This window comes from Schistocerca americana, chromosome 1 (assembly GCF_021461395.2).
Source record: "Schistocerca americana isolate TAMUIC-IGC-003095 chromosome 1, iqSchAmer2.1, whole genome shotgun sequence".
In the NCBI taxonomy this organism is placed as follows: domain Eukaryota; kingdom Metazoa; phylum Arthropoda; class Insecta; order Orthoptera; family Acrididae; genus Schistocerca; species Schistocerca americana.
In genome coordinates this window covers 309,728,908-309,742,183 of record NC_060119.1, presented here as the reverse complement: position 1 = coordinate 309,742,183, position 13,276 = coordinate 309,728,908, and the positions used below count along the sequence as shown (strand labels likewise).

Sequence of the window (13,276 nt, the reverse complement as noted above, 5' to 3'; positions counted from 1 at the left end):
TGCCCAGCATAGCAATTCTGATATGCTGTCATGGAAACTAGAGGGGCCTGACCCAGAGTTCAGTCAGCAGTAGACTCTTGTGTTCGTGGTGGATGATGCTGTGCAGCAAACCTCATCGATCTTTCCATTGACAGCATGCAAAGTCAAGACCACCACGGCCACTGACTCGCTTTTTCAGAACATCATTTCAGCAGTTCAGGGGGGTTGACTGGAGCACATCTCTTCTGGTACATGGCATACATTTTTTCCTACAATGTGATTGGCTCAATGTTGTCCTGGGGTGCTCATGCTTTCCATGGAGGAGCGATGTTGCTAGGCAGTTTTTCCCCTGGCATTGCATCCTTGCTGACTCAAGTTGCTGTGTGTATCCCACTTGTGTATGACTCATATGAAGGCATTGGTGTAGCATCACATCTGCTGGCTAGTGATTGACCGTGACATCAAACATCTGGTGTATTCTTGTGTGGCTTGTGCTCAGAACCAGGATGCACTGCTGCCATAGTTCTCACCTTTGCTGGTCTTTGAGCACCCTTGGGGCAGGGGTTACGTCTATTTCACTGGCCCTTTTAGACAGCAAGTGGTTGTTGGTAGATGATGTATTGTCCAATTTCCTGTACGTAGCCAAGCTGTCCTCCATGTTGTTGACTGCCTTAGTTCATGCATTGTCAGTAATTGTTTCCTTTGAGTGATCCCCCAGGACCCTGGTATCTGACAGCAGTCACCATTGTGTGCCACAGGAGTTTGAGGACTTTTGATTTGTCGTGGCTTCCAGCATCTTAAGTACTGTTATGTTCCACTTGGCTTCTAGCCTGGAGGAGGAACGCTTCATGCATAAATTTTAGCTCCAAATGGAGACGTCCATGTCTGCCACTTCCTGTGACAATGCTTTGTCAAGTTTTCTGGGTAGGTACTGGGCGATGCCATGACACCCATCAGAGGGTGCAGTCTGGCAAAATGTTTGCAGGGGTACCAGCTGCGGGCTATCCTGAATTTACTGCACCCGGAGCCGCAGACCAAGGACCACTGTGGACTGCCATTCCCCCCCCCCCCCTCCCCCAGTGCCTGCCATTTTGGCTCTGTCCTTTGGCTGGCAGCAGTGGTGGTTGCTGGGTGTCGTGGTGGGCCACAAAGGTCAACAGTCGTTTGTGGTGGATGTCAAAGGGGTCAACTGACTTGCCATGTAAATCAGCTATGCTCACACCCTTTGGAACATCACTGCTGTGGTTTGCTGGTCTGCCAAGCAGCAGATTGGGTCATGGCATTGTTCAGACTGAGTGCTGCCACTTGTAGCTGCTTACTTTCCTTTTGCCGCCCCCTCCCTGCATTCTGCTGCCCTCTGGTCACATACAGCAACAGCCTGTGTGAAGCCTGCACCTGTGCCTACCGATGTGGAGCCCATAATTTTAATCCACCGTTCTCCTCCTCCTCCTCCGGTCGCTGCTTCAATCCCCCAGCCTCCCCCCCCCCCCCCCCCCTTCCACCTTCCTCCATTTCCAATGGAGGTGGTGTTGCCTCCACTGCGGCTAGTCAACCACCTACTGCTGCAGCATCTGTGCCCATCCACCATTCCAGCAGAGCCATTAGTGTTGCCTCTGCTGTAATGTTCTCCAGATACCTCTCTAGTTCTGTGCTGAATTTCACAGCCCAAGCCTGGTCACTTTCAGCCCTATGTGGCCATTTCACGGAGGAGGGATTTAGTATCTCCACGAGCGGACATAATGATGGAGGCAGAGAAGCTGGCATGGGTAGCATAGCTAGATAGTGCAGAAACCTTCCGTGGAGGGCACACACGACATTTGGTATAAGCGGACCTGCTGTTGAGGTGTTTACGTGCATGCAGCAATAGGCTGGGTGGGCCAGTGCTTACTCTGAGTTAGACCAATGTGGACCTCAGCTAGTGTATCATGCCATGTGTTGTGCTAGGTGGTTAGACATTAGCCACACAACTAGCTACGTGCCGAGTTCTTCCTGTGCTTATGGTTTCAGACTCCCTGCTTCCCCTAGGTCAGTTTACATAGCAAATTCATTTCCATCTCACAGGATTCTGTTTCTCAGCTATTCTCAAGCCACCTTCGGCCCCTGAAGTATCGCGCTGACCAGATAGTGAAGTGTCGTTGTCACACCTGTGCAGATACTAAGTGCAGTGTAAGTGATTTTTTTGTTTCTTGTATCAAAGAATTTCACTTGAATCAGTTGAATCTCCTCTGGCCCAACCATCTGTCTTAGAAAACCTTTTTGCCTTTTTCAGGCTGCACACTACAGCAAAGGCTGTTTTGATTCTTTTTGGGAAAATGTTTCGCATCTAGTAGTGTGATCTATTACTTCTAGCTTTCGTTTCCACAGACACCCAAATCATTTGGCCAATTGTAATCCCTGACCTCTCACTATAATTTTGCTATTTATACAGTAGTGGAATTTGTAGCAGAATGTGAGTAACTTAGGAATATAGGAGATTAATCCACAAATAGCAGAACTATTGAGCCATTGACAGACGTACTCATACATAGAAAGAAAACTTGTCAGCTTTCAGAATAAATCCTTTGTTGAGCAACAAGAGCACACGCATGCAATGCAACGTGCACCACTGTGCACACCCCCCCCTCCCCCCCCCCCCCCCCCCCCCCACACACACACCAATGTGTGTTTTGTGGGTGTGTATTTGTACTCTAACTCGACAAAGAATTTATTCTAGAAGCTAGCAAGTTTTCTTTCTTCTATGTGTGTGCCGCTAATGACGACTCAGCATTTATGACATTCCTTGAGCAGTTTTCTTTACTCATAAATTATTTAATTTTGCTATTTAATATTTTTTCTTGCTCCTTATATCTTAGCAATTTGTATTAATATTTAGAGGACAGGCTAGACTTCACCTTTTGCTGTTTGAAATTTCTTCATATGGCTTATTATCTGCAACTATTTTTGACCTTCATTCACTTTGAATTTTTCTACTTAGATGTTCACCCTAAAACCGATGCATCTTATATTCTCGTTATAGGTTTTTTCTGATTCTTGTGGGATTATTTGGCCATTAGCAAATAACACATTATTTAAAATAGAGAAGGCAACCACTCATTTGTGGCCGCCTGATGTGTGGATCATAGGAGCAAGTAACAGAGGAAACAGTGTTTACTGTATCTTTCGAGGTCTTGCTCATTTCCAAATACAAGTACACACACGATGACACATATACTGCAAGGTACGCTCCTGCAGGTACAGCGAGACTTGACAGTCTCGTCTTGGCTGTGGGAGGGTACGTTGGTGTGAGTGCGTGTGCGCATGTGGTTGTCTTTCCCTTATTTTATGTATTGTCTCGTCTAGAAATTTCCATTATTGTTGTAACTCATTATTTAGTTAAACAATCTGCAATCTGTTAAACTTTTCTTGTGCTTTGATTGTACTATTCTCTTCACGAACAGTTCCGCGTTTGGTGTGAGAGAGAGAGAGAGAGAGAGAGAGAGAGAGAGAGAGAGAGAGAGAGACTCCTCTTGTCCTATGTCTCCATTAATTTGAATAATTTTTTATTCTCTTGCTTGACAACTTGGATCAGATGCTTGCAGATTCTTCTTTTTGTTATTACTCTCCAGAACAAATTTTTCTCAATTGTCTCAAAAGCTTTTATTTTGTGGTCAGTCAATGAATTGTGTTTATAAATTAAATTTAGCTCATTTTCTCAGTTACCTACTTCAAAATGAAAACATCATCTGTGGTGAATATGTCCTTCCTGCCTATCCTGCCTGGTCCCCCAAAAAAATTTTCATGAGAGATTATATAGAGTTTATTTCTTATGACTTTGCTAAATATTGTAATAACAGTATTAAGATGACTAGTTTTGATTCTTGTTTTTTTTTTCCTTAAAAAAGTTTAAAATTTGTTTTTTGGGTCTTACAGCAATCACAAGAACTTGTATTTAAAAGTTGTATTATTCTCATTGTTCATCGCTTTTCTAGTGGTATGTGGTAGATTTACCATGAAGTTTGCGAATGAGATAGCTGGTCCAATGGTTAAAGGCAGTGGACTCACTTTTGGGAGGGCTGGCATTTTGCATTTAGGAAATAGTTCACACTGGGGGATTGTACAGAGACGCTGCTGTCTGAACATTGCACAGTCTCCTGTGTAGAGATCGTAGCAATAGGCATCCCTGACGTAGAGAAGCAACTGAAAGAACTGAAAACAAATAGGCTCCCAGGCTGGACAGAATCCTAATTTGGTTTCATGGAGAGTACTCTACAGCATTGGCCCCTTACCTAGCTTACATTTATCATGAATCTCTCATCCAGCACAAAGTCCTAAGTGACTGCAAAAAAGTGCAAGTGACTCTGATGTATGAGAATGGTAAAAGGATGGATTCATAAAATTGCAGACCAATATCCTTAATATTGGTTTGCTGCAGAATTCTTGAGTATATTATAAGTTTGAATATAATAAATTTCCTTGAGACAGAAAATTTTCAATCCACAAATCAGCACTAATTTAGAAAGTAGTGCTGGTGTGAAACTCGGCTTGCCCTCTTCTCATGTGATATCCTCTGAACTGTGGATGAGGGGCAAATGTACATTCCATATTCCTAGCTTTCCAGAAAGTGTTTCACACAGTGCTCCACAGCAGACTGCTAACGCAGGTCTGCACATATGGAATAAGTTTCCATATGTGTGAAGTGGTTGAAGATCTCTCAGGTAATACAACCCAATACACTGTCCCGAGAGCAAATGTTTATCAGAGACAAAGGTATCATCAAAAGTGCCTCAGGGAAGTGTGATGCGACCAATTTTGTTCTCTATATACATTGAGGAATTGACTGATAGGGTGAGCACCAATCAGTGAATGTTTGCTGATGAAGCTGTAATGTATGGGAAAGTGTCCTTATTGAGTGACTGTTGGAGGATACAGAATGATTTTAGTAGAATACCTGTGTAGTATGAGGATGGCAGTTCACTTTAAATGTACAAAAATGTAAGTTAATTCAATGAATAGGAAAATCAATCCAGTAATGTTTCAATACAGCATTAGTGGTGTGCTGTTTGACACAGTGAATCAATCATCAATGGGTAACATTGCAGATCAGTATGAAATGCAACGAGCACTTAGAATTGGTAGTAGGGGAGGCAGATTTTTGGTTTATTGGGAGACTTTTAGAGCAATGTAGCTCATCTGTAAAGGAGACATAGAACACTAGAGTGACCCATTCTTGTGTTCTGCTCAAATGTTTGAGATTTGCACCAGTCAGATTAAAGGAAATCAATAAAGCAGTCATAGATGTGATGTTAGATATTTTACTGGTAGGTGTGATGAACATGCGAGTATTATGGGAGGTGCTTTCTGAACTCAGATGGGAGTCCCTGGAGGGAAGACAACATCCTTTTCATGAAATTTAGATAACAGATGTTTGCAGTTGGCTGTATAACAATTCTACTGCCACTACATTTTGTGTAAGGACCCATAAGGCAAGACATTAAGGTTCGTACAGAGACATACAGATAGTCATTTTTCCCTTGCTCCATTTACCATGCAGTGTATGATGGCTTGTGGAATATGTAAATTTCTGAGACAGATGTAATCTCTGTCAGGCCACCCAGATTTGGGTTTTATAAGGTTTCCTGATACTCCCTAACCCGAATGCCAAGATATTTCACTTTTAAAGGACATATCAGATTTCCTTGCCTGTTTTTGTCTCTCTGATCAAATTTTGAAACTATAATGTCTTCATTGTCAGTTTATTTTTATTTATTTACTGTTGTTTGTTTTGCACCAGTCATTTATGTGCTTGGTTCTTGTAATTAACATCATTAAATATGTAACTTGATGCTCAGGTACTAAATTCAATTAATTGAAGTACAATGTTATTAATGATGCTTAATGTCACTTATTCTGAGAATATATGTTGTGAGTAGGTAATTTTGTTGATGTAACTTATTGTTTGTATGAAGATACTTGACAGAGTAAAGTACATAAAAATTAAATTCTTTTCTTTGAGTGTTCGTTTCTTTCTGCAGGCAATGAAACAGCGAAAGCAAGTCTCTCAACGTGTTTAGACCAAATGCTCTGTGCAGCTCGCATGAAGACAGCACAAGTGCGAGCTGAATATCCTGGAAAACCTGTCATCCTTGTTGGTTGGAATGCTGGAGCTGCAATTGCATGTCAGGTAAGCTTTCTATCCTCTCATTCAGAAATAAATAGAAGGCATGCAGAGCACAAGCTCAGATTGTTAAAGGAAATCGACTTTGTCATTTTCAAAGGAACCATCTCATTATTTTTCCCAAAAGACTTAAGAAAATAACAGAAAACCTAAATCTAGTTGCCAGATAGGGATTTAAAATATTGCCTTCCAATCACAAGTCCAGTTTCTTAATTAATGTGCCACCTCACTCAGTAAACAGAAGGTGAGATCTTCATCATTAACATGCAGTGTGTGCAGATAAATTATTTCCATTATATTGATTCATCCATAGGTTTTTTCATGATTTATAGGTGCCACAAAGTGCTCCTGAAACGTATATTAGCTGTAAAAGCTGTCCGCAGTAATGAGGTTCTTCCTTTTTAAATCTTTCTCATATCAAGTAGTGTTGCCAGGAAAAAATATTTCACCAAACTTGGCATATTGATGTGCAGCACTTAACATCTGAGTAGAATTTGCAGAGTGAAGCTTAGTTGGTACAAAGGTTTTAGATATTGCTGTGTTATACCAACAGTATAAGGTTTTAGAAACATCTGAGTAAGTGTGATAAGCTTTCAGTCTAATTATTACTATCTCATCATCAAGTACAACACATCTGCATTTACACCTGCATCTATACACAAGCTACTTCATGATGAATGGTGGAAGGCTGTCATGGTACTGTTGCAATTTCCTCCATTTCCATTCCATTTACAAGTAATGTGTGTGAAGAGTGACTGTTGTTGAGCCTCCAAATAAGCTCTAACTTCTCTGATTTTCTTGTCACGGTCATTTTGTGGAACATGCGGGAGAAACTAATATGTTGCCCGACTCTTCTAGGAATGTATGTTCTCAGTATTTCAAAAGTTAGCTTCACTGTGGCACAGAGCATCTGTCTTGTATTGTCTGCCACTGGAGTTCGTTGAGCATCATCATAATACTTCGACACATACTAAACAATCCAGTGGCAAAAGCTGCTAAATGATCTAGTGACAAAAGTGCCATTCTTCATTGCATCTTCACTCTCTCTCACATTAATCCTGGATTGCAGATGTGAAAAACTCTTTAAGAATCCATCAGACAAGTGGTTTTGTCTTACTTTCATGAATGAATTACTTTTTCCTAAGATTCTCCTCATGAATCTCAGTCTGGCATCTGCTTTTCCTACAACTATTTTTGTGTTATTTTCCACTTTAGGTTGCTGTGGATGGTTACTCATTCCAGTTACTGTTTTCAGTTATTTATTGTAACTAGTATAATCAAGGAGCAATGAATCTCTTCCCCTTTTTATATGCTATAATTTACATTCAGAGTCAGTCACCAGTGTGTGCACCAGTTGTGGATCCCCTGGTAGTTTTTAGGGTTCTATACATCAATTGGTTAAAAGAAAACCCTTATATAAGGGGCATTCAAAAAGAAACAAGCCGGAGGCATAATTACAGAAACTAGTACTTGTATATTAGAAATATTGACCCTGGCTGTTGAGACACTTGTCCCACTGTGACACAAGGTGGTGGATGGCTGTCTCATAAAATTCCTGGAGCTGCGATGTTAACCAGTTCTGCACGTACAGCTGGACATCGTCGTCCGAGGTGAATTGTTTTCCTGTGCTGACCAAGATGGCCCCCTTCTGATTCACATCCTGCAGCACTGGACAACAGTGAATGCCCAGTGTTACTCGCAAACCTTGACCCCCCTTCGCCAAGTGATCAAATCAAAACAACCAGGCAGTCTCACCCATGGGGTCATTATGCTCCACAACAATGCAAAGCTTCATGTGGCCAACACAGTCATGGCACTCCTGCAGAAATTCAAGTGGGTGGTTCTCAGCCACTCTCTATACAGTCTGAACCTCTCTCCCTGTGATTTTGACATTTTTGGTCCCCTTAAAAAGACTCTGAGGGGAAAACATTTCACCTCGGACGACAATGTCCAGCTGCAGGTGTGGAACTGGTTAACATCGCAGCCCTGAGAATTTTATGAGACAGCCATTCACTGACTTGTGCCACAGTGTCTCAGCAGCCAGGGTCAATACTTTAACATACAGGTATTGGTTACTTTAACACACAGGTATTGGTTTCTGTGATTATGCCTCCATCTTGTTTCTTTTTGAACGCCTCTTATAGGATCACTTTGTAGTCCACCTGTCTGTCTGTCTTTTTTCTCAGGAACAGCTAGACATATCAAATTGAAATTTATGTCACAGACTAAGTTATGTACTCTTGGCGGTGTAATAAATGTAAGCCTCCAAGTCAAAGCCTCCAAGTCAGTGCAACCAAGGCTGCAACCATTGTGGTCACATATTTTGAGACTCACAAATTCATTCATCAAAACCTAGGGTGCTTCCCGTTCGCCTAGAATTATAAAATTTAGCAAAATGGAATGTTTCATAGTACAACCAAAGTAAAGAATTTGAAAATTGTAAGTTTTTAACTATATCTCACACAAAAAATGTTATTGTCATGTCTTTTCTGATTCTCTGCATTTTCACCTGTCTCCTGAGACACCTTTTTCTCAGGAATGGGTAGTTGTATGAAGTTGAAATTCATGCCACATACACTACTGGCCATTAAAAGATGACGTGCTACAGATGCGGAATTTAACCGACAGGAAGAAGATGCTGTGATATGCAAATGATTAGCTTTTCAGAGCATTCACACAAGGTTGGTGCTGGTGGCGACACCTACAATGTGCTGACATGAGGAAAGTTTCCAACCGATTTCTCATACACAAACAGCAGCTGACTGGCATTGCTTGGTGAAACGATGTTGTGATGCCTCGTGTAAGGAGGAGAAATGTTTACCATCACGTTTCCGACTTTGATAAAGTCAGGGTGGACCAAAACTAGCCAAACAATAACTGCTGCCTTGCAGTTGGGAGTTGGGTCTCCAAAGGTTAAGGGAAGAAAACCGTGATTAAAAATCACCCGTTCCCTGGTAGGTGTTGGACGCAGGGTTGACAGCCCACTCTGTAAAAAAACAACTGTTGCAAAACTTCTACAAAGCAAAGTCGGATGGATGAAGGAAGATAGACCTGGCATGGAAAGGGACAAAGAGGATGGAATACAAGCAAATGATGGAGGGAATATTAGGAAGAAGAGAAATATAAGGCATAGATCAGATCTGTATATTGGTACTTGGAATGTGAGATCCCTATATCGACCAGGAGCACTGAAAGTAATGCTGGATCAAATAATGAATCTGAAGCAAAGTATAATAGCAATATAAGAAATTAGATGGACAGGGAGTGGAGTTTTAGAAAAGAAAGAGGCGAATATATTCTATAGCTGCAGTGAAAGAAATCACCAGCTGGGGACAGGACTTGTTGAACACCATCAATTAAAGCATTTGGTAACAGGGTTTACACCCATTAATCCAAGATTATCAACATCAAAATAAAGGAGAAATTCTTTAACTACTCCATAATTAATGCCCATGCACCAACAGAAGAATCCGAAGAAGAAGAGAAAGAAGTATTGTATGAATTTTTGGAAAGAGTATACAATGAGTACCCAGGGCATGATATTAAAATAATAGCCGGAGACCTAAATGCTCAGGTGAGGAAAGAACAGATTTATAGACCAATAATTGGCCCCCACAGCAAACACGCAACAAGTAATGAGAACGGAACAAGGCTTATACTGTTCGCAGCATTTAGAAATATGGTAATAGGATCAACACTGTTCCCACATAACGAAATACGTAAGGGAACATGGAACTCGCCAGATGGAAACACAGTAAACCAGATTGACCGTGTGTTGATAGATCTGAGACACAAATCAGACCTATTGGACGTGAGGACTCTCAGAGGCCCAAACGTAGATACAGATCATTTTCTGGTATGGGCACGGGTGAGGGCAAGGATATCTTAACGCAGAGGAAGGAGACTGACCCAGGGCACAGAAATATAATATAACAACTTTATAGAATCAGTGGAAGTTAGAGAACAGTATCAGGAGAAGATAACTCGGGTTCTGGGAAATGCTGGAGAATATAACAACATTTAAGATCAGTGGGAAGCGATAAAAACGGCGGCGGAGACATCGGCAAGAGAGATAGTTGGAATTGGGACAAGACAAGTAAGACCATCATGGTTTGATACTGAATGCAAAATAGTAAATGAAGAAAAGAACAAAGCATATAGAAGGACACTGCGATCATACTATATGAGGAGGATAGTAGAAGAATACAAAGAAAAATGGAGGATTGAAAAGAGGACTCACCAAAGAAAAAAAGGAGAGAATGGATGAAAGCAAGTGTCGAAGAAATGGAGCTCATGAGAAGCAAAAATGAAATAAGAAAATTCTATAGAGAGGTGAATGCGGCACGGAAGCCTTTTGGTAGCAAAAAAGCTTAATAAAAGATGAGACAGGGAATATAATAAGTGAAGGGAAGGGAATATACGAAAGATGGTGCAGGTATTTTGATAGTCTCCTCAATCCTAGAATAACTATACCAGAGAACCCAAAAGACACGAATGGGAAAGAGGACCCAGACAACAACACTACCGCACCAAATATAGAAGAAGTGAAAACTGCCATGTAGAAATTGAAAAACGACAAGGCGGCAGGGACAGATGGTATTCCAGCAGAACTGTTTAAACAAGGTGGCAGAGAGCTAGAACAAAGCCTTCTGAAAATGGTCACTAGAATATGGGAAGAGGAGAAAATGCCCCAACAATGGAAAACGGTATCATATGTCCCGTATATAAGAAAGGAGATAAGATGGAGTGTGGTAGTTACAGAGGGATCACACAACTTAATTTGGGGTATAAAATACTCTTTAATATACTATTCGACAGAATACTCCCGATCATACGAAGGGAGACGGGGCCGTACCAATGCGGATTCCTTCCTGGGAAGTCAACTATAGATCAAATATTCACCTCAAGACAAATCCTGGAAGAAACAAATGGATACGGAGTTGGCACACATCACTTCTTTATAGATTTCAAAGCAGCTTACGATAGCATAAATAGAGAGCAGTTATATCAAGCTCTAGATGAACTGAGAATCTCTAGAAAGTTGGTAAGGCTGGTGAGAATGACAATGAGCGAAACATAAGGTAGTGTAAGAATAGGAGGAATGATGTCCAATACATTGAGTATTAAAAGTGGAGTGCAACAAGGGGATGCATTGGCATGCCCTCTCTTTAATGCCGCCCTGGAGAAGGTGATGAGAAACGCAAACCTTCTGAATAGGGGAACGATCTTCTATAAATCATTACAGATGACATAGATGTAATAGCAAGAGCCCAAAAAGCAATGGAAGAGACGTTTACAGCTCTTGAACAGGCCAGTAGGAACATGGGGTTAATTATTAATGAACAAAAAACAAAATATATGGCAGCTGGAAAAGCACATAGAGAAAATATGCCAAATGCAATAACAAAGGGCAATTATACATTTGAGAGAGTTGAACATTTCAATTACCTGTGCTTGACAGTTACACATCTAAATGATACCTCCTATGAAATTAAACAGAGATTAATACTAGCCAACAGAGCCTATTTTGCCGTAACAAGACTTCTATCCTCATACCACGAAATTAACTATGTATAAATCACTTATACGACCAGTGCTTGCATATGCCTCTGAAGCCTGGACATTAACAACTAAAGATATTGAAACACTGGATGCATTTGAAAGAAAGGTACTTAAACGAATTATTGGCCCAATCTGTGAAAGAGGAAGATGGAGGAGGAGATACAACCATGAGTTGTTTATCATATACAAAGACCAACCCATCAAAAGGATAGTGAAATCATCCAGACTGAGGTGGGCGGGACATGTGGCTCGCATGAATGATACAGAAGTACCAAAAAGAATATTACAAGGAAAACCAGGAGGGCAGAGAGGACGTGGTCGACCAAGAGCCACATGGAAAGATGGAGTAATCAAAGATCTTAGGATGATGGGCTAAAGAAACTGGAGAGTATTGGCAAAGGACTGAGAGAAATGGAAGGAAATTGTAGAAGAAGTCATGGCTCATCATGAACTGTAGAGCCAAGAAAGAGGAAGTCATGTCTTTTCTGATTCTCCGCATTTTCACCTGTCTGTTGAGACACCTTTTTCTCAGGAATGGGTAGTTGTATGAAGTTGAAATTCATGTCACATACACTACTGGCCATTAAAATTGCTACACCATGAAGATGACATGCTACAGACGCGAAATTTAACCGACAGGAAGAAGATGCTGTGATACGCAAATGATTAGCTTTACAGAGCATTCACACAAGATTGGCGCTGGTGGCAACACCTACAACGTGCTGACATGAGGAAAGTTTCCAACCGATTTCTCATACACAAACAGCAGTTGACCGGCATTGCCTGGTGAAACGTTGTTGTGATGCCTTGTGTAAGGAGGATAAATGCGTACCATCACATTTTCGACTTTGATAAAGGTCGAATGGTAGCCTATTGCGATTGCAGTTTATCTTATCGTGACATTGCTGCTCGCGTTGGTCGAGATCCAATGACTGTTAGCAGAATAAGGAATCGGTGGGTTCAGGAGGGTAATGCGAAATGCCATGCTGGATCCCAATAGCCTCATATCACTAGTAATCGAGATGACACGCATCCTACCTGCACGGCTGTAACGGATCGTGCAGCCACGCCTCGATCCCTGAGTCACCAGATGGGGACGTTTGCAAGACAACAACCATCTGCATGAACAGTTTGATGACGTTTGCACCAGCATAGACTATCAGCTCAGAGACCATGGCTGCAGTTACCCTTGACACTGCATCACAGACAGGAGCACCTGCGATGGTGCCCTCAACGATGAACTTGGGTGCACGAATGGTAAAACATCATTTTTTCGGATGAATCCAGGTTCTGTTTACAGCATCATGATAGTCGCATCCGTGTTTGGCGACATCGCGGTGAACGCACATTGGAAGCGTATATTGGTCATCGCCATACTGGCGTATCACCCGGCGTGATGGTATGTGGTGCCATTGGGGTTACACATCTCGGTCACCCCTTTGGCTCCTACCCTTGTAACCGCCCCCGGTGTAAAACCTGTCCCATGCACCCTCCCACCACCACCTACTCCAGTCCTGTAACCCGGAAGGAGTAGGCGATCAAAGGCAGAGCCATGTGTGAGAGTACCCACGTGATTTACCA

General features: G+C 41.8%; 1 protein-coding gene across 1 annotated transcript in view; it reads left to right on the top strand.

Annotated features, from left to right (window-relative positions):
* LOC124596148 (KAT8 regulatory NSL complex subunit 3) overlaps window positions 1-13,276 on the top strand; it is a 159,988-nt gene that overhangs the window by 77,096 nt on the left and 69,616 nt on the right. The window contains exon 8 of the mRNA XM_047135171.1: window positions 5,991-6,139. Within this exon, the coding sequence (XP_046991127.1) occupies window positions 5,991-6,139 (149 nt within the window). The remainder of the gene's footprint in view (window positions 1-5,990; window positions 6,140-13,276) is intronic.